The sequence below is a fragment of the Euphorbia lathyris genome, chromosome 9 (genome assembly GCF_963576675.1).
Source record: "Euphorbia lathyris chromosome 9, ddEupLath1.1, whole genome shotgun sequence".
In the NCBI taxonomy this organism is placed as follows: Eukaryota; Viridiplantae; Streptophyta; class Magnoliopsida; order Malpighiales; family Euphorbiaceae; genus Euphorbia; species Euphorbia lathyris.
The window spans coordinates 46,254,716-46,276,601 of NC_088918.1; the positions used below are offsets into that span (position 1 = coordinate 46,254,716).

Sequence of the window (21,886 nt, forward strand, 5' to 3'; positions counted from 1 at the left end):
GCATAAGACACATTATGCAGGGGAGTATCCATTGGCTCAATTGGCTCCTAGCAGGCACGGGCCTGTAGCCCGGCTGTATTGTGCATAAATGCACACATAGTTGGGCCGATGTCCACCGGCTTGTCCCGATGAATAGTAAAATGACCATATGCCCCTATACCGTTTCTCTTAGCCTATTGGGCATTCTTGTTGGACCGTCCCGCAGATAAATTTTGGCGGGCCGTGACAATTATTAAAGTGTGTAAGTGGTTACACACAGAGAATATCCGTCATTATTTCCGACACATTAATGGGTGTCGGTCAATTGTGTTGGTGGTACTGATTTTTCTTATAGTGATTGGCTCAACTTTGAAATGTTATGGGTAAAATTGACCTAATTTATAAATTTTAATGGTAAAATTGCTCTTGGTTTTCAATGTTGAGGGTATTGTTGTACTTTATTCCTATATTAAAATTAAATTGTGATGTGTCGCTTACTTTTTTCGCTAGGTCAGGTTTCTGTTGGGACTTGTCACCAGATTCGGCTGTAGCGATTTTATTGATGCAATTGTCATATCGTAGTGAAATGACTTTAATCATAGACGTACATAGTACATATTTTAGTAACGTGCATTGTAAACTGGAAAACCAAAGTTTCAAATATAAGAGTGGGTTTTTATTTTTATTTTTCTAATTTGATATTTTAAAATTTAGAGAGGATTGGGTTGGGAAGGAAAGAAGGTAAATAATGGAAGTTTGCACAAAATAAAAAAATAAAAAAAAGAGTAAGAGAAGATGTTTAATAGTATTTAAATTATAAAAGTTGAAGCCCTAAGGTATGAATGAATAGAAAATCCTAGATATAGATATGAAAATAGGAAGAAGAGAAGAGTATCAAGCTTGAACAACGTGTTGATAGCTTGTGGAATTCCGCAAACGAGGACGCATTGTAATGACTCCTTGAGGATCATTATGACATTTGGGAATGCTTCTTTGATGAGGAAAAGTTGCTATCTCAGATCGATGTAAGCTTGCTCTGCTAACTTCAGAATAAGTTTCTGCCATCTCTGTTTGATTTGCACTTACTCTGCTTACTTCAGAGAATGATCTAGTTAATAGACTTCTGTTCTTAAAGAACAAGCATATTACTGCTATGTCATCTATTCTAGAACTTGGATATTTGTTTTTCCATGCTCGAACTGCATATTTTACCAGAATTTTTGCTGCCATTGATCGCTTTCTTGTCGATGCAACTATTCTTATTACATCATGGTTGGATAACACATCCCATATCTGAAAATTAAAACAAGTTAGAAACAAATGTAAATATGTAAATGTAAATGCATATACCCACCCCATCTGTTGCAAGCACTACAAATTCGTCATTATTAGTTAGTCTTCGATAAGAAACTTCAGGATGTGAAATGAGGCCGTAATCTTTGAGGCAGAAATCACCGAAAGCCCTGGCCATGGCTAGCCCTGGACAATCTTCATCAGGCAACCATATTCTATATATATCTGGTTCCTCTGCCAAGGCGAATATTCTTCCGTTGCAACTCTTTATTCGCTGCGCTTCACCTGTTGTATTATTAACCATGATCATGGTCGATCTAATCTAACAAAATAAAATAATAACCTACTACTTACTTGCAACGTTAGGCTTCAAATCAATCGTGAGTTGCACTGGAATAAGCTGGTTATTTCTACCTCTAGTACAAAGAACTGCTCGAGAATCGCCTAAATTCGCTATTATCAATTGGTTTCCCTAAAACAAACAATCATAAATCATCATGTATTGATAAGTTCACCATCTTATTAAGATACGCTACCTGTTTAACTAGAGTTACAGCAGTAGAACCGCTGCTGAAACTATCAATGCTGGCATCCACACTGAGTTCTTCATCCATTTCTTTGAAACATTTTATAAAAGTAGCCTCCCATGAAGATAATGGAAGGGTATGGTCGTCTTCACCAGGATTCCGATCATTATATCTTATGCTATTAACCTGAAACATTTTTATGGCTGATGATAGCCTCCAGGGTAATGTCTCCCGGACAAGCCGAGAAACCCTGTGCCCATACGGTCCATGCCCATCAAACACTCCGCAGAAGAACATATCTTTCTGCCCAATAAATTCCTGTCACACAACCCAACCTTATACCTTTAATTAATATCATATTCCCTAACCCTAAATATATTTAGGATAAAACAAAAAAGAAATGCACTTCACAGATCATGGGAATTTATCAAAGCAAACACAGAGAGAGATAGAGAGTTTACAAAATATTTCAAATATATACCTCCCAAACAGTCATTGCATCCTGATTAGTTCCTTTTTTTCCTTGTTGCGTATACATTGATATGAACTTAGACGATCCCTGCATTCTCATACGAGCTCCATAATCAACAATGGTAACTTGATCATCTTCATCATTTATTTCATATTCTCTATCTTCTACACCTGATTCCTCCAAAATCGACCCTTTTTCTCCCAATTGATTTTCTTTACTACAACATGTTCCCATTTCTTTACTTTACAAATAACTCTCCAACAATTTCCCTGCAAATTTCACAAGGGAAAATGATGGAAATTTCACAGTTTTACTCACCTTTATTGCCTTCACTTTGATCTTGATCTCGGAGGAACTAACATCTTTTTCTTCAACCAATATTGCTGAGAAAATCACAAAACCACATTACAATTAATGAAACAAAAACTGAAGAAATTGGAAGAAAATAAAAAAAAAAAACCTTATTTTCTCGGATATGAATCTAAATTCTAACTATATTTTAGGATTGAAAATAGACAACTCATTTTTACATGTCCTTGTTAGTTGTCAAAATAATCATTCTCAAACCATTTAATAAAAGGTTGATCACGAGCTCTTTCCGCTCACTTATTTCCTAAAATCGGATTTAGATAATTACAGTATCAATTACACCTTTTACTTTTATTTTTCTTTTTTTTTCTCTTTCTAATTTTTTTTAACTAGTTTATTATCGTAACTAAAGTTAAGAAATTAGATATTTGATGCATGAATTAACATTGGAGAAAAATATATATAAAAAAAAGGCTTCCTACATTAATGTCATAATCAACTATAAAATTACAACTAAATCAGATTATCAAACTTAATTGTGAATATGTATTTCATTATTTTCTATGTATAAAAAATAAAGTATGTTTTTACACCCCAATTTAAAAATTCTAAATTCCAATTCATAAATCCTAAACTCTATACAATATATTCTAGATTTATAATTTATAAACTCTAATTCTTAAAATAGATTAAAAATAGTGATTTTATTAGTTTGACATAATTCAAAATTATGACTTGATATAGTTGTAAATAGCTTTTAAAAGGTGAATTTCATTGTAATTTTCCCTAAAAAATAGGTTAATTACAAATCTGGGCCAATTTGAAAGCTCATTTACATATTAGGGCTAGTTCACTCACTTCTTATAAATCTAGACACTTTCCATTGATTTGGACAAAAATACCCTCATCTTTCTCATTCTCCTTTTCATGCAGACACGATCGAAGCAGCAACTCCTTTCCTTCTTCCCTTCTTTTCTTTCTTTTCATTTTATACAACAATTTAGACAACAATCAAGAGAATAATACAATCCAATTCAAATTCATTAAGTCTTGTGTTAGGTTTTACCTTTCAATACAATATCACATATGTAAGATGATGTATATAATAAGATGTATATGTCAAATGAAAATGAAAATAGTTTAGTTTCATACATTTCGAAACCCTACAACCCATTGAAACTCTACATTTTTGTTGAAAATCTCGTAATACGGTAATTTTGTGCGATTCCCGACACTTGTCGAATTTGTCGCATTGCATCATTGTGACCTAATGCGACAATGGTGACATGTTTTCAATGTTGTCGCATTTTTCACGTTAGATCATAATGCGACAATATGTACTGCTTACGAGATTTATCGCGTTGGACATCAATGCGACACAGTAGAGTTTACTATATTGTCGCCTTTGCTTGTTAATGTGTGCTTTTTTGTTAAATTCAGAAGTATGTCGACTGGAACTGTTCCATGTATGCTATCGTGACACGGCCATTGGAAAACCGTTCGAGATATTATGACATATGTGGACGGTCAATCGAAGGTTCCTTTTTACAACTAACATCGATTTGTAAAAGTTAAAAGAGAAATTTTACACTTTAGTAGGTGTCTATGCAACCTTATTTGACCTACATATGTCCATGCAGTCGGCATACAGTCCAAATAAAGTTCTTGGAAGAGTAGCACCAATTGAAGATGACGAGGATGTTATGTGTTTTATAGATTATTGTTGTATGAATCCGACTGATTTGATTCTAGTATATGCTACTTTTATACTGCGAAAATTTCTCATTGTACAACTCTTGATCCGAGGTAAACATATGATTGAACTAATCTATAATTTCTTCCACAATTGCCTTTCTCGCATCCATATATGTCCATACAGCCGGCATACTTACAAATATCTGCGAAAATTTGACCTACATATATGTCCATGCAGTCGGCATACTTACAAATTTCTCATTGCACCACTCTTGATGCGAGGTAAACATATGATTGACCTAATCCATAATTTCCTCCACAATTGCCTTTCTCACATCCACTCTTGGGCGGATTACAAAATCATTTACATCATCATCCCTTTCATCGTCGTCTTCTTTTCCCCTCTTAAATTCTTCATCCTCATTTACTTCCTCATCTTCTTCCTCCCCCTCAACTTCTTCCTCTTCTTCTTCTTCCTCTTTATCATCTTCCTTTTCCTCTTCGAGATGGTCCATCAAATATTTAAACCAAGCACATTCCTTCTCGCCATCTTCGGGTTCAATTGTAGTATTTTCTAGAGGATTAGCTTCCTACAAAACAATTCTCATATGTACAAGTGAAAAAAAGCTTTTCAAATAATGAAAAAAAACACATATATAACTTATCCACTTACCTCAAACAATGTCTAGATTTCAGATAATGGCGAGGTCCTTAGCTGTGTCCATCGAAGCACATGGGGAAGGCTAAGGATGTCATTCTTTGAATAAAAGATATGAGTTGCCTTCCATAACTCCAAAATCCAAACCTGTCAAGAAATTACGATCAACAAATATATATAGATATGAGTTGCCTTTCATAACTCCAACTCATTGTACAAACGACAAATATATATATAGATATATATATACAAAAATGTCATACTTGGAATGCATGAGTAAATCCATATAGTTGATATGGAATACGTTGAGTTCTTTTCCCCTCGTTAACCTCATTAAAACTTTCAACTCTCTTATCTAATGCATACTTTAATGTCTTAATGCTCTCTTCAAAAGCCACCATACCCCATAGATAGGTGTGAAACAATTCTGGAAAGTCAGTGAGTTCCATAATGTACTCATTGACATTTTGTTTGGAGTCATTTTCCTTAATATTGCCATGTATGAAATACAACATAGCCATCATAACAGCATCATCATCCTCTTCCTTGTCCTAGTTCGTGGTAGTGAACTTGTCTTATGTATCTCGGTGTTTTAGTGGAGCTTTCTGACCAAAATACTTCATCCTAAATCCCCCTTATTCTTCATCTTCTTCATCCCTTTCAAAATCCTTTTCATGCTTCCAAATTGTAAGCCTGTTATTAACCCAAACTCCCTTTCACCATATCTCAGCTCTACTCCTCTAACATTGAAACACATCTCATTAGCGCGTGTTTTGTCGTAATGCCTTGAATCAGTATAACACACTACGACAGGAAGCAACGGGGGTATATCTTGTTTCCTGTTCGGAGTAGTATTGTGTTTCGATTTCTACTTGGTGATAACTTGTGAAAAAATCCTTGATCAAAGCACTTCCCTGTGAAGCGTTGTTGGGATCGGCCAGGGACACACCGATGCCTAAGTTAGTAATATTCTTGAGAGAATAATCAATAATCACAAAGTAGGGTTAGAATAATGTGTGTGTGTGTGTGTGCGTGTGTACCTTTGATCCCAGGAAGCTGGGATATTTATATGCAATTCTGTAACAATCGCATTAATCCCCTTTATTGTCCTTGAATGTGAGTTACGATGTTACTTTAGTTATACTCGATGGTTTCAGTATTAATGGAGTTTTTAGCATCATCAATGTCGGAGGTTTCTCCTTGATAACGGTTTAGAGACCCCTGGATGGATCCATCTCAAGAAACCTCCTTATGTTCACCTGGCGGATATTGATCTCTTTATTAATGGATATTAATTACCATTTAATTGTATTTATTCCCTTCATGGATGGTTATAAGTGCGCCTTTTGGTATTCTTAGAACCGTCGAGGCGTATGTATGCTCTCCTTGAGAACTATGGCGGGTATCCATTACTCGCTCTCATCGGGCGTACCTTGTTATGGCGTGTCTCATCATGGTCCATGCGGCATGGCATAATGCTAGAGACTCCTTCCTTTTTCTTCATTATTTGCATATTCATCCATGCATTAATTATCATTAATTCCATATTAATCATGCATAAATCCCACTTTTATAAGGAATAATGGTTTGCCATTATTTCTATTAATTTCCCTTTATTCCTCATTCTAGAATAATTTGGGTTATTATCAGAAGCCCCCCCACCCCCCTTAAAGGTATAAAAAGCTCTTTAGGGCTGTCTAAAGGGTGTTTTATATTTAATGTTTTTCCATTAAACATATTTCTCCATAGCAATAGGAATGCGACATGTCATTTAGATCTTCTAAGCATCAAATAAGCTAATGAAAGTGCTCGAGAGTGTAACTCAAAGAACTCTCCTTTCTCGACTTATCAAAATATACCAATCTTTTTTGCTTGGACTTGATAATTTCTTATTTTGTCAAGCTTCCTAAATCAAAGCCATGTAATTCTACCGTCATTCTAGACATTCGCCACTCTAGCTTTGTTCCCCATTTTAAGCTTTATTTGCTTTTTTAGGGTTTTGGCACTCTAGACACTTGCCTTTTTAGCCTTTACTTATTTTCCAAAGTGTTTTTACTTTGTTTTTATGAAGGTGAGACTTTATTATCTTTGATGAAGATGAGGCTTCATTATCTTTGATGATGACGACGAGGCTTCATTATTTTTTATGAAGACGAGGCTCTCTTTTTTATGAAGACGAGGCTTCATTATCTTTGATGAAGATGAGGCTTTATTATCTTGGATGAAGACGAGCCTTCATTGCTTTTGATGAAGAAGATTCACCAATTGTAGCTTTATTTGGGCATTCTTTGCGTCATTCGCCATTCGATAGGTTTTACTTTTGCCATCTAGGCATTCGCCTCGTGGGGCTTTTTCGTTCGCCATATTTTGCATTGGCCATATCGGGCTTTTTATTAGGCGTTCTTTGCGCCATTCGCCATTTGATAGACTTTACTTTTTCCATCTAGGCATTCGCCTCGTGGGGCTTTTTCCTTCGTTCGCCATATTTTGCATTCGCCACATCGGGCTTTTTCTTAGGACTTCTCCGATTTTTAGGGTAGGTGGCCAGCCGTCCCCTAAAGCTTATGGTAAAGCATTTGGATCCTTTTCACTAGGAAAGAGGAATCCTCCCTTGGTCGGACTTTTAGGATGTCTTCTGTTTGGAAGAATCCGCCCTGTTGGGACTTTTTAAGAGGATCTGCCCTTTGAATGGACTTTTCAAGATTAACCTTTTGAAAAGGAAATCTGCCCTTGGCGGGACTTTGTCTGCCCTTGACGGGACTTTGTCTGCCCTTGGGCGGGACTTTGTCTGCCTTGACGGGACCTTGTCTACCCTTGACGGGACTTTGTCTACCCTTGACGAGATTTTGTATGTTTAAGTTTTCAAAGAAGCTGCTCGTGGTGGGACTTTTATGTAGGATCTTATAGATAAGTCCTGCCCTATATGGGATCATATATGGATATGATACGCTTTTAGGGCGAGGCGAATGTTTCTCCTCCGACGCCTTAGTTTATTTTTCGCTTTCATTTTTCGAAGGCTTTCAACGCCTGTGAAAAGTTTAACAAGTTACTGTTATAGTATTTTTACGTACTTTTTTGGATGCTTTTACCTATTGTTTGTGATTGTTTGTGCTTTAACTTAGCATCTTGCTCATAATTTTTAGGAATTTCGGTTCACCTTAGCTTTTCTCCGAATTACTAGGGTAGGTGGTCAGCCGTCCCCTAGAAGCTTATGATAAGCTTTATGGATTTCTTTCACTGAGAAAGAGGTATCCGCCCTTGGTAGGATTTTAGGATCTTTTGTTTACGTATCAAAAAAATCTATCAAATTGGGACTTTTTGTATGGATCCGCCCTTTAAATGGACTTTGTTTAGGATTTCTTCACTGGGAAGAGAATATTCCCTTGATGGAACTTTTACTTTGTTGTTTCCCCTCCCTATGTATGGAGATATTTATGTTGTATGTGAACTTTGCAAACAAAATGATAAACACGTTTGATAATAAAGATTAGTTTATTTAATGGGGCAATGTCATTGCCTTTATTACAATGGATACTGGTCTTTCTGAGAGCATCGTTAAAACCCGCCCTTGATGGGGGATCACTTTGTCCTATCTTTGAGGTAAGTGTACCTGCCCTAGATGGGGGATCACTTTGTCCTATCTTTGAGGTGGCTGATCCGCCTGTGGGACTTTTCATTCGCCAGCCATTGGGCGTATATCACCTCTTTGATTGCATCCGCCTTTCAATCTCATCATCCGTGTGTTCAATGTTGAATCGTGGTGGTGAAGCCGGCTCTTGATCTTGATCACGATCATGTTGAGGTTATGCTTGGAACTTTGGTCTGACGCGGATGGATGTTGTCACAACCCCCAAAGACATTTTATCTAGCTTCAAATATCTTGTCTCCGCATCCTTCAACATTTTGCTAACATAATAGATGAGGAATTTTTTTATACCTTGAAATGCTTGTTAACAATCTTCTGTACATTCAAACGTTTTCTGCTTTTTTATTACTTCATAAAATGGCAGACACCTTCTGATATAACAAGATATGAACCTTTCTAGTACGCTGATCCGCATGTTCAACCTCTAGATCTTTCTCACATTTTGTGAGGCTTTCATATCTAGCACAACTTTTACTCTATCTGGATTTTCTCTACCTCCTTTTTGGCTAGTGAGATAGCCAAGGAATTTTTTCTAAAGTGGCTTCGAATGTACACTTCTCTGAATTGAGCTTTATTTTTCATGCCAGTGTTTGGCATTAGTTGTAGTATTAGCGATTCTCTTGTACTTTGTGGGTTAGTACTGAAAGAACTCCAGAAGTGGGGCATACCCTGTCCATTATTAAAAGATTGTGGTAAGGCATAAAAGCTATATTCACTTACCTTAGGGGTCAATGGCTTGATCCATGGAACAGACTTCATGGCGAAAGACTGTTTGGATTGGCCTTATTGGCAAATATCATGTATAATGCAATGTCTCTTTATGGAATTTTTAGTTCATCTTGGAATCAACTTAGTAATTCCTTCACGTTAGTCCCTGACTCTAGAATGAACTTAATCAAAGGATAAAACCAAGTAAATATTATATGCCAAACAAATTGATAATAGAATTTTAATCGTGTTTGCTTTAATAATACCATATATAACGGTCATAACCATAAAGGTTACTATTGCATATAAATATCATAATGAATTTTTAATAATGAATAACCATAATGACAATGGTTAAAAACAATGTCTTTTTGTATTTTAATGCACATTATCACCCAAGATAATAAATTTATTTTAAATATCATAAAAATTATAACCTTCCATATTGGGTAAGATATAGTTACTATATACTTGTAACTAATATTATGTTATCATGCATTAATGGAATTCATAGAGCATTAAAGCCTCATTTGGAGGAAGTGCAATTAAAGTAAGACAAGTGATGGTTTAATAATGTAGTTTTATATAAAATTTCCCTTATATTATTTTATTTGTATAAATAAAATAAAGGACAAAGGGTAATTTTGGAAGAAAAAGACATGTACCATGATTCTCCTTCAATTTGGAGTGTAAGGAAAATTACCCAATATTCACCATCACATGCCTTCAAATACCGTCATCCAAACAATCTCTAAGGAATTCTCATATATATCCTAAGAACCCTACATTAATTAATGTTCTCATTCCAAACTGACACTTGCACTCTTTTGTAGTTAGCTCATGACATGAAAGTTTTGTTTATCCAATTTGGTAATTCATCAGCCCATAATGGCCTTAATAGTTAGGGACAATTACAGGATAATCACAAATAGACTCAATATTTTCAAGTCTCTTATGTTGGTAAAAGAAATTTTAACAATGTCAAATAAACAGTTTTCTATATATGACACATCTCTGTAAAAAATGGATGAAATAACTGTTTGACAAAACAATAATTAAAAACATGAATTTCTGATATTTTAAATTAAAAATACTATATATGAGAAAAGCCATACATAGATGATGGTGAACTGTACAAGAAAAAACCAAATATGATTTTCTTTGTAATTTCTTCTAATAATTATATGCATATTCATCCAAAAGACTGATCAGATCTAAATCATCTGTAATTACACGAGCATTTTTATGATATTTTAATATCAAATGACAAAATCACCTTGAATGGATGGATTTTTTATAAAATCCCAAGATTACGGGTCTTATACATGTATTTTGTACTAATTCAATGATAATAGCTTATTACACTTGTCATGCATAAAAATATGAGGCATATTAAGTGATAGGAGTCAAAAACCCCTATCTTTGGGTATGGTTTTAGGACGGTTCTTAGTTTAGTTTTGCTAATAAGCGAGTAATTCTCGCATTTATATGCTTTTGTGTGAGTTAGTTAGAAAATGTATATGTTCTATTTACTTTTGTGGCTTAGACTCGTTTTCTGATCATTTTTAGGCAAATATGGCCAAATAGCATGTATGTTAACTTTCGATTATCTTTTATGGCTAATTGATCCGCCAAAAGTCGCACCAAACGGAGTATTCACTCAAAACAAGCGATTGGTGGGTCAATTTAGCCCCGGAACTAAAGTCGTTTGAGGTTTACGTGCGTGTGCAGGTCAAAACAGGAACGAGTTCGAGCGAAAAATCGCGTCGTGGGAACACCCGGCAGTCACGCAGGGAGTCTGGGCATTGCGCTCGTCGAAACTGGCCTTTTTGGGCCAGATCGACGAGTTGGCACTGCCAGCTCGCCGAGCTGACTCGCCCAGCTCAGCGAGCTGACCTGTGGGAATCAGTCTTTTGACTGATTCCCGACCCTACGACGCCACGATCGGCCCCACATCTTCCCACCTGCAAAAGGAAATGAATTAGATCAGAACGAGGGCCCAAACCGCGACTATAAAAGAACCATTAGCTTCAATTTGCAGATATCTTTCATTGTTGTAATTTACTTTAGCTTTCACCCTTGAAGAATCTCTCCACCTCCTCCATCTCCTTCAACCTCCATTGAAGAACCTTCGAAGCTCCGCCCACCGAAGATTGTTTAAGGTCCGTCCTTAAGACTTAGGAAGACGCCTACAGGGTAGAGATGTTCCCTGAAAGGAATTTTCTCATCCTTTCTCTAATTTGTTTGTCCCTTGATACAGTCTATGAATCCTATGTTAAGTGTATACTCGTGACATTGTTTGTTCATCTTTAATAATATTTTAGCTCTTGTTCTGTTCAATTGGTTATTTATTTAATCTTTGTCTTACGCTTTATTCGATTAGTTTAACTCATTCATAAGTCAAAAAATTAACTTGGCACATATTGCGAGCCAAATCTGACCTAGTCAGAGCCTAGGAGATTGACAACCTCTTAGTTGATGAGGCCCAAATTGCTGAGCCTTAGAGCTAGTATCGGCCTTACAAAGGAATCACGTACTAGGGACGTCAGAAGGATAAGTTGGGTTAATCGCCTTGAGTACAAGTGACTAGGGTTAGGTTTTTAATCAATTGCCTTAACAATCTATCTTCATTATTATCGTATCACCCCATGTTCCTTCGGGTAGATTCATTAGTGAAAGATCAATTAGGAGTAGAGTAACGTAATTAGGAGTAGAATAACTTAGCTAGGTGTAGCGTAATTCAACTAGGAGTAGATTAACTTAACAAAACAAATCAAAACCCCCCAAAGCCTAGATAACATCACCCGACCGAGTAGCTTGATACTTGCAGCAGTAAATCCTGTGGATTCGATACCTGGACTTGTCCAGAGATTATTACTTGGAGAAGTGCATGAAAGCCCGAATGATCATCTGGATCGCTTTCTGATCTGTGCAGACATTGCGAGAACAAACGGGGTTCCCCAAGATGCTGTCAGACTGAAGCTATTCCCGTTCTCACTGACTGGACAAGCTTTAGAATGGCTGAGATCGATAGAGCCCGGGTTAATCACCATGTGGGCAGGACTGCAGAAGGAGTTCTTATCCTATTCATTTCCTCCTTCGAAGACGGTGATGCTGAGGGGTGAAATTACTTCATTCCACCAACCCGAGCACGAAGCGCTCCATGCAGCCTGGACCCGATTCAGAAAGATGTTGCGCATGTTCCCTCATCATGACATACCTAAACACCAGTTGGTGAGCGTCTTCTATCATGGCTTGATGCTCACTAACCGAGCTACTGTGGACTCCACTATGATCAATGAGCTGGCAAGGAAGAGTGTGCAATGGTAAGAGGAGAAACTCGCTGGCCCCTCAAGGCAGCGGGTGTTTGCTGTTGAAGACCAGGAACAAAGCCCAGTTGTTGCGGAGCTGGGCAGAAAAATGGACGTCTTGTTGGCTAAATTCAGCCAACCTCCCACCTGTGTACATTGTGGCACCGACCACCATAGAAAGGACTGTTAAGCAGGTAGCCCTTTCGCTGGAGATGGTAAATTATGTTGGGGGACAACAGAGGTACAACTAGAACTACAATAACTACAACCCCAACAACAACTACAACTCCTACAACAACAATTAAAAGAGGTCTCAACACCCGAACTTATCTTACGGGAGCTCGAACCAGAATGTGCTAAGGCCTCCCAACGGCTTTGTCTAAGAGCATAGAGAGCAGGGGCTTGGCATGCCCCCATATCTGCAGCAGAACCAAGGTCTTGTGCCACCTCCCAAAGAACCTGATGAGGTGGTGACTCTCCTGAAAGAAATCTCGGTCAGCTTGCTAACAACGAAGCCTTCTGCAAGGATCTGAGCAATCAGGTGGCTCAGATCAACAGGGATAGAGAGGAAAGGCCGCAGGGTTCTCTCCCAAGCACAACGGAGAAGAATCCAAAGATCCTGAGGAAGGATTGAGTAAAAGGGGAAAATCAGGTTTTCCTAGTTTTAATTCAAATTTGAACAGTCGCTTATGCTTTCACCTTTTATTTTCTTTATTTCATTCTTTTTATGAATTTTGTTGATTGCTTTCTTTTGCATTTGTTTTTCGGTTGTCAATTTTAAACTCCCCGTATATGTTTTTTTTTTGCTTTCTCTGTGTTTAAAAAAAAATTACATTTTTTCGTCCCTAGGGTGCCCAGCTCGGGCGAGCTAGGCACTGCCGCCCAGCTCAAGCGAGCTGGGCACTGTCGCCCAGCTCGGCCAAGACGGGCGAAGTTCGGAAAAAAATTCCCGAACTAAAAAAAATATTTATATATAAATTAAAAGGGGGATGAACATTCCTTCTTCTTCTTCTTCCTTTCTTTCTTTTTCTCTCTTTTCTTTCTCTCAAATCCCTAACCCCCAAATCTTCAATTCTAACCCGAAATCGACAAACAAGGTATGGATTCTTACCTATTTTCGATTTCATGAATGATTCTAAAGTTAGTTTTTAGTTTAAACTCTTGATTTTTGATTTTTAGGTAAACCTAGGTTTTGGGATTTTTTACCTCTTTTCAATTTTCACTTTCTTTGCTTGTTTCTCTTGGGTTTCTTGCAAATTAATGACTTCTTGATGATTGATATTTGCTTTAAGTATGCTTTTGAGTTTCTAATTTGTGTTTTTGAAGAAATCGCTCAAATTGGGTATTTTCTCCATTTGAGCTCGAAATTCGACTATGCGATTTATAACCCGAAACCTTGATAATAGGACTCTATTTCACATTCTTAACATGTATTGGTCGCTGGGCCTCGCTAATTTTGCATGCATTAGGAGATACGGGTTAATTACTAAATTTTAGGGACCAAAACCTTACATTTTGGTCCCTAAGTCTCTAACTTTAGAAATAATCATGTTTGTAAATTGTTTGTTTGGGTAGTTTGGGTTACTGTATATATATTCTGACTAGTCCGTTTTGGTTACCCTTCTTATTCTCAGGAACTATAGGCAGAAAAGGAGAAGACAAAGTCGTTATAGAAAACGAGGTCGAATCTGACGCCGAGTTCATTGACTCTTTGCAAGATAAGTATGGTTCTCCTTTTGGTTTGACTTGTGATGATGAGGGGGAGAGATATAAACGCTTTGTAAAGCAAAACCACGACCCCCGAGTCATCATTGATCAAAATTACTTAGCGTCTCTAGGACTGGATAAGGATTTCAAGAAAATCCTAAGGGCTCAAGGCTGGTATTACCTGGCCACGAGAAAAACCGTCGCTTACGACGATTATACACTAGAGTTCTTAAGTACCCTAAGGAAGGAACCACCTGAGAGTAATGATTTATATTCCTTCCGGTTAAATGGGAAATCTTATCGCCTTCGAGCCCCATAGATAGCGGCTTGCATGGGCGTTAAGAACCCAGCCGATGCAGTATCGGGTTTTGAAAAACCCATGACTGCCAAACTCGTCTGGTACGAAATGACTGGGGAGTCGGGATGTAATCCCAGCACTGCTAGCCCAAGATCTCTACGAGATCCACTCTTGAACGTTGTCCACAAATTCGCGGCACATAATTTGTTGGGCAAGCAAGAGAGTAATAAGGTCTCTAGCACTGAAGTGCTTATACTGTGGTGTATTGCCAATAGGAAACCAGTTGACAATGTTAAAGCTATCTTTGAAGGTTTCCGTAGCCAAACAAGTAAAAAGCACGGGTCCTTTGGGCTCGGTTATTTGGTGACCAACTTTCTCGATGATCAGTTTAAAGACTTTGTCATTGAGGAAGAGGGTTACTATCTAACACTACTTAACTCTGATTTTCTAGGAAGATCTACTTTTCAAGAAGTGTTGACTAGATATCCAGCTCAAGGAGCAAGCTCAATTAGCCAGCTGCGGAAACGAGCACGGAGACCACCACATCAGAGGATGGAAGAAGAAGGGCAAGTGGGAGCTGAAGAGGAAGGAGCTGCAGCTGTAGCAGAAGGGTGCCAAGCGGAGTACCAAGAGCCGGGGGTTCAGGCTTAATTCCAAGCCATGAACACCATGTTGGCTGAGATGCGCAATCTCAACATGCAAACCTATGCTACTGTATAGCATATGGATCAGCGCTTCACCGCTTTTGAGCAGACGATGGACCGGAGATAATCCGGATTGGAGCATGTGGCAGCGGACTACTGTGAGCGATATGGCATGGAATGGCCATACCCCCCGGCCGATTAGTAAGTTGTCTTCTCCACCCTAACTTCTTACACATGTGTTTTATGGTTTTATATGCAATGTTGGAGCTTATTGCATGATTTAAGTGTGAGGAGGAGGGGTAGACAAACTTACAAAAATTGTATAAATTTTTAAATTTTTGTTGCGTCGTGTCTAGTTTAGTTTAGCGTTTTTGGGTTTTATTTATGCTTTATTTATGTTTTTGCATGTTTAGGACCTAAAACTGAAAACCTCCTTCGAATCTAAACTTCGTTATTTGTTTCTAGGGACTGAGAACCGAATCTAAAAATTGCATGACAACTAGTTTAGGTGTGGGACACAACCCTTGTATCTGTAAGCGCATGAGCTAAAGATTGCATTTAGACCCTACTTTCGAAGAAATGCTAAATCAGTACTTAGGTAGATAACTTAAAGATTGAAGGCATGTGATATTGAATTTGAGCTTGGGGAGAACTAATAAACACAAAATTGAAACCCAAAGAATTGTGAGTTGAATTTGCGCCCAAGAGCGAACATCAAAAAGCTCTTTTTCTTGACATTTTTGTGTGAATGCTTTGACTTGTGGAAGATTACAGATTTTGCACCTAATACTGAGTTGGACCTGCATGCAATGATTTGAGATGATAAACGATGAATCAGCCTCATTAGAATTAACCTTTTTCTTTACCTTATTTTCTCTTTTTCATCTACTCTAGGAAGCCCCTTTGAGCCTGTATTTTGTATCTTGTAGTTTTTCTTTCATTCTAACCCAATTTTTGCAAACTATCACTTAGTTTGTTACCTAACCCAAGTTTTTGCAAAGCTCACATTGAGTCTTTGTTTTCTTCTAGCGCTTTCTCTTTGTTTATGGCATTATAGTAGCAAGTCAAAAGGCTAAGAAGTGAATGAGCAGCACTATTCAAAAGAAAAAAAAAAGAAAAAGAGAAAAAGAAAAAGAAAAAGAGAGGAACAAAAAGGGGAGAACTTCATTCCCCAGTTCTTAAACATAGAACGTCTCAAAAAAATATGTATATAAAGAAATAAAAAGCTCAATCACTTCATATTTGGTAAAGCCAATTTCTAAACTTTGTTTTTCTAGCGCTAGGACTCCTAACCTTTGTTGTACCTTTAACCCTCTAACCACATTACAACCCCAATTCGAGGATGTTTTTGATATCATCGGAGTCATGTAGCATAGTAGAGGAACTTGGATGAACGTGCAAAGTCAACGTAATCCTAAGCAAGAACATAAGCCGAGAGTAAACACTTTAGCCACTAAAATTGTGTGAATTGAGTGAACTACCTATGGTGAGGTGTTTTACTTAGCTATCCCCTTAAGCTCATTTAGATGAACATTATCCCTTTCTTAAGAATATGACATGTGATCATTGAAATGCGACTTTTGGATATCGTGTCTCTACTTTGTACTTCCGAATGCATGTAATTACAGATGCTCGAAATTGTGTCAAGCGCCTAGTAAAACCAGGAGGTTTCCTAGCTTGCTTGTGATTGCGGGTTTAGTTTTTTAGTTTACTTGGGGAAAAGTAAAGTTTTAAGTGCGAGGAGGTTTGATAGAGGTAAAAAAAACCCTATCTTTGGTTACGGTTTTAGGACGGTTTTTAGTTTAGTTTTGCTAATAAGCGAGCAATTCTCGCATTTATATGCTTTTGTGTGAGTTAGTTAGAAAATGTATATGTTCTATTTACTTTTGTGGTTTAGAGTCATTTTCTGATCATTTTAGGCAAACATGGTATGTTAACTTTCGATTATCTTTTATGGCTAATTGATCCGCCAAAAGTCACACCAAACGGAGTATTCACTCAAACCAAGCGATTGGTGGGTCAATTTAGCCCCGGAACTAGTGTCGTTTGAAGTTTACGTGTGTGTGCAGGTCAAAACAGGAACGAGTTCGGGCGAAAAATCACATCGCGAGAACACCCGACATTCACGCAGGGAGTCTGGGTATTGTGCTCGTCGAAACTAGCCTTTTTGGGCCAGATCGGCGAGCTGGCAGTAGCCAGCTCGGTCGAGCTGGCCCTCAGGATCCTGCTCAGGCGAGCTGGAGCCCAGCTCGACAAGCTAACCTGCGGGAATCAGTCTTTTGACTGATTCCCGGCCCCACGATGCCACGATCGGCTCCACGTCTTCCCACCTGCAAAAGGAAACGAATTATGTCAGAACGAGGGCCCAAACCGCGGCTATAAATAGAACCATTTGCTTCAATTTGTAGATATCTTTTATTGTTGTAATTTACTTTAGCTTTCACCCTTGAAGAATCCTCTCCACCTCCTCCATCTCCTTCAACCTCCATTGAAGAACCTTCGAAGCTCCACCCACCGAGGATAGTTCAAGGTCCGTCCTTAAGACCTAGGAAGACGCATGCAGGGTAGACAGCTTCCCTGAAAGGGATTTTCTCATCCTTTCTCTAATTTCTTTGTCCCTTGATACAGTCTATGAATCCTAGGCTAAGTGTATACTCGTGGCATTGTTTCTTAATCTTTAATAATATTTTAGCTCTTATTCTGTTCAATTGGTTATTTATTTAATCTTTATCTTACGCTTTATTCGATTGGTTTAACTCATACATAAGTCCAAAAATTAGCTTGACACATATTGCGAGCCGAATCTGACCTAGTCAGAGCCTAGGAGATTGACAACCTCTTAGTTGATGAGGCCCAAATTGCTGAGCCTTAGAGCTAGTATCGGCCTTACAAAGGAATCACGTACTAGGGACGTCAGAAGGATAAGTTGGGTTAATCGCCTTGAGTACAAGTGACTAGGGTTAGGTTTCTAATCAATTGCCTTAACAATCTATCTTCATTATTATCATATCACCCCATGTTCCTTCGGGTAGATTCATTAGTGAAAGATCAATTAGGAGTAGAGTAACGTAATTAGGAGTAGAATAACTTAGCTAGGAGTGGCGTAATTCAACTAGGAGTAGATTAACTTAACAAAACAAATCAAAACCCCCCAAAGCCTAGATAACATCACCCGACCGAGTAGCTTGATACTTGCAGCACTAAATCCTGTGGATTCGATACCTAGACTTGTCCAGAGATTATTACTTGATAACGACGGGGTACACTTATCCCTTAGCGAGTCTCAACTGTGAGGCGCATCATTAAGCATGCAAGATTTAGTGAAAGATCTATCTTTATGACTTCGTCTTTCACAGTTCATTAGATTTATCATAATAACAAGTAACGATATTCATAGCACTTCATAAGGGTGAGGAATCTCAAATTTCTTTAATTAAAAATGGAATAAGAAAGGGGAGGAAACTTATCTTGTTTATCATAAAATTCCAGATTTAATGTAGAAAACTCTTTCCCGCCAATATATAGATAACCCTATCTTTGGATAGATTTGTTGTACTAATTGAGCCAAGGTTTGAGGTCGGGATTCCTATTACATTGACTCCATTGTTTTATTCTTTGTGAAACTCTATACAATCAAGATTTGTGATCTTCTGTTTGTTAAAGATCCCTTCAGTAAATGGTGTTATAGGGTCCCTCTTCTGACTGCTGATATAGAGGTTCCTCCAGTGGGAGGGTTGGGCCCTTCTGAAGACATTTTATGTTCGTCGTGCAAATTCTATTAATCTTAGTATTCCACGTTCACCGCACCAATTGATAACTTGTGAAAAAAATCCTTGATCGGAGCACTTCCCTGTGAGGCGCCATTGAGATCAGCTAGGGACACTCCGATGCCTAAGTTAGTAATATTCTTGAGAGAATAATCAGTAACCACAAAGTAGGGTTATAATAATGTGTGTGTACCTTTGATCCTAGGAAGCTGGGATATTATAGGCAATTCTGTAACAATAGCATTAATCCCCTTTATTGTCCTTGAATATGGGTTTCGATGTTACTTTAGTTATACTCGATGGTTTCAGTATTAATGGAGTTGTTAGTATCATCAATGTCGGAGGTTTCCCCTTGATAACGGTTTAGAGACACCTAGATAGATCCGTCTCAAGAAACCTCCTTATGTTCACCTGGCGGATACTGATCTCTTTATTAATGGATATTAATTACCATTTAATTGTATTTATTCCCTTTATGGATGGTTATAAGTGCGCCTTTTGGTATTCTTAGAATCGTCGAGACGTATGTATGCTCTCCTTGAGAACTATGGCGGGTCTCCATTACTCGCTCTCATCGGGCGTATCTTGTTATGGCATGTCTCGTCATGGTCCACGCGGCATGGCACAATGCTAGAGACTCCTTCCTTTTTCTTCATTATTTGCATATTCATCCCTGCATTCATCCTGCATTAATTATCATTAATTCCATATTAATCATGCATAAATCCCACTTTTATAAGGAATAATGGTTTGCCATTATTTCTATTAATTTCCCTTTATTCCTCATTCTAGAATAATTAGGGTTGTTATCATTTGGATTCGAAATCGTGGGGACATCGTGGGTTCATGGGTTCCAAGTCGGATTATGTTAGATTGGGTATTATAAATACTCCATTATATAAACCTAATTTGTAATCTGTTTTTCGCCTCCTAATAATACTACTATTCTCCTTCTGTTCGTGGACTAGCCAACACAACGTTGGTGAACCACGTAAATCTGTGTTTTCGATTACTTGTTACTTTATCTTTCGTTAATTCTGCACAACATATTTCAACCGGAATAATCTCTCTAGTCAATAAAGTGTGGACAAATAAACCAAACAAAGGGGGAAATGATACGTCGAGGTAAGCTCCGAAACAAGAGTCCCTAAACAGTTGTCTCTATTTAACCATCAAAAATTATCTTTAATAATTTTATGTCTGACCATATTGAACTTATTTGATACTGGAGCAGAGGAATTGATGGTAAATGGGTACTTGAATTTCACCTTTGTCTTTCTCTTTTTGTTCTTTTATGATTCCTTCTAATCATGCTGCAAACAATATTGTCATGTTTGTCGCATTAACAACCAACATGACACAAAATGAGGAATATAATCTGTCGCGTTTGTCATATTTACAATTGACGCGAGAGAGTATATTTTTTATACTCTGTCGCGTTTGTCGCATTTACAACTGACGCGCGACAGAGTATATAAAATATACTCTATCGCATTTACAACTGACGCAACAGAGTATAGAAAATATACTCAAGAGATGCAATTTTTTTCGTAGCAAAAGCAAACGACGCCATTATTGTCGCAACAAAAGCAAACGACGTCTGTAAATGCATTGATTTCGACAAATAATCATCTCAAATCGGGTTTTCGTCACATATTGAAGAATTTTGTAGTAAAATTATATAACTATACAATAATGTACCGTATAAACGATGAAACGAAATGAAACAATGAAGATTATTTACCTTTTTTTTGTTCTTGATTCTTTTGTTGCTTTACCCATCACAACGGTGCTTGAATTACAAGAAACGGTGAAACGAGGTTGCCTGAAAGTTTAAATCGTCGTGAAATTGCCCTTGAAAGTTTAGATTCCTTTGTCGCATTTATCGCTTCGTTCGTGTCAGAAGGAGATGAGAATGAGAAAGGTCATGATATTTTTGTCAAAGTAAAGAGAAAGTGTCTAGATTTGAAGAAGTGTGAGAACTAGTCCTAATATGTAAATGGACTTTTAAATAGGTCCAGATTTGTAATTAACCCATAAAAAATTATAGTGTGCTAATTTGTAAGTACGTGGTTTAAAAGTTGACAAATGAGTACATTTACATTCACACTATTAGCAAACATAGTTAAAACAAATATCGTAAAAAATGATGATGACGTGACAATTTAAATCAAATTGCTGAAAGGATATTATTGTTCTTTATCATTTAGTTTTTATTCTCTCGCTCATTGACACATTGTGCTCTCTCTCTATACAACCATATTATTAGGGTTTATTATTTCTTTTCCAACCATGTTCTATACGTTTTTTTAATGTTCCACACTTTTACTTTCATAAGTTTTATATTAAGTACCAGGTCTTCTATGTTACTTGGAGGACCCTGAACTCATATTTGGACACATGTATTTTGATCCCACTGAATAAATAAAATAGTGGGGCCTTTTATAATATGTGTAGGAACATATTAAACATGGTAAAATATATAGAAGGTCATCCATTTGACATGGAAAGTCGGGTACTTCTAATAATTTCTCTAATTTCGGACAATAATTAATGGATAGATTAATATTATTATTTCTCTCTTAATGTAACTCACCATTGTCCTTGAAGTGTTTTCATGGTAATATTATTTACTTACCTTACTTTTAAGAACACCCCATCCAGACAAAAGGTTAATCGCAACCATGGATCCTTAGTTATGGAATCACAAATCTCTGTGGCAATACAAACTTTTATATTGGATACAAACTTTGATGTTGGGGAGTGGATTTGATGGAGGGCTGGTGTAACCCCTTTCCCGGATCACATTAAATGAACACGCATATCATAGTAAGTAATAATTTCCAATATAATATACATGATTCATTATTTA

General features: G+C 37.4%; 1 protein-coding gene across 1 annotated transcript; it reads right to left on the bottom strand.

The window, feature by feature from the left end:
* Positions 1–807: 807 nt before the first annotated feature.
* LOC136206705 (probable protein phosphatase 2C 65) lies at positions 808–2,692 on the bottom strand. The gene is made up of 5 exons (XM_065997849.1): positions 2,281–2,692; positions 1,809–2,117; positions 1,627–1,744; positions 1,334–1,557; positions 808–1,272 (listed from the first exon to the last, which is right to left on the bottom strand). Exons 1-5 carry the CDS (start codon positions 2,503–2,505, stop codon positions 874–876), a joined length of 1,275 nt encoding a protein of 424 aa, XP_065853921.1. The 5' UTR covers positions 2,506–2,692; the 3' UTR covers positions 808–873.
* Positions 2,693–21,886: the final 19,194 nt, after the last annotated feature.

Coding starts and splice junctions, on each gene's coding strand:
- LOC136206705 (XM_065997849.1), bottom strand. CDS start 2,505: ATGGGAACATGTTGTAGTAAAGAAAATCAATTGGGAGAAAAAGGGTCG. Junction 1,558..1,626: donor TTTGAAGCCTAACGTTGCAA/GTAAGTAGTAGG, acceptor ATAATACAACAG/GTGAAGCGCAGCGAATAAAG. Junction 1,273..1,333: donor TAGTGCTTGCAACAGATGGG/GTGGGTATATGC, acceptor TTTAATTTTCAG/ATATGGGATGTGTTATCCAA.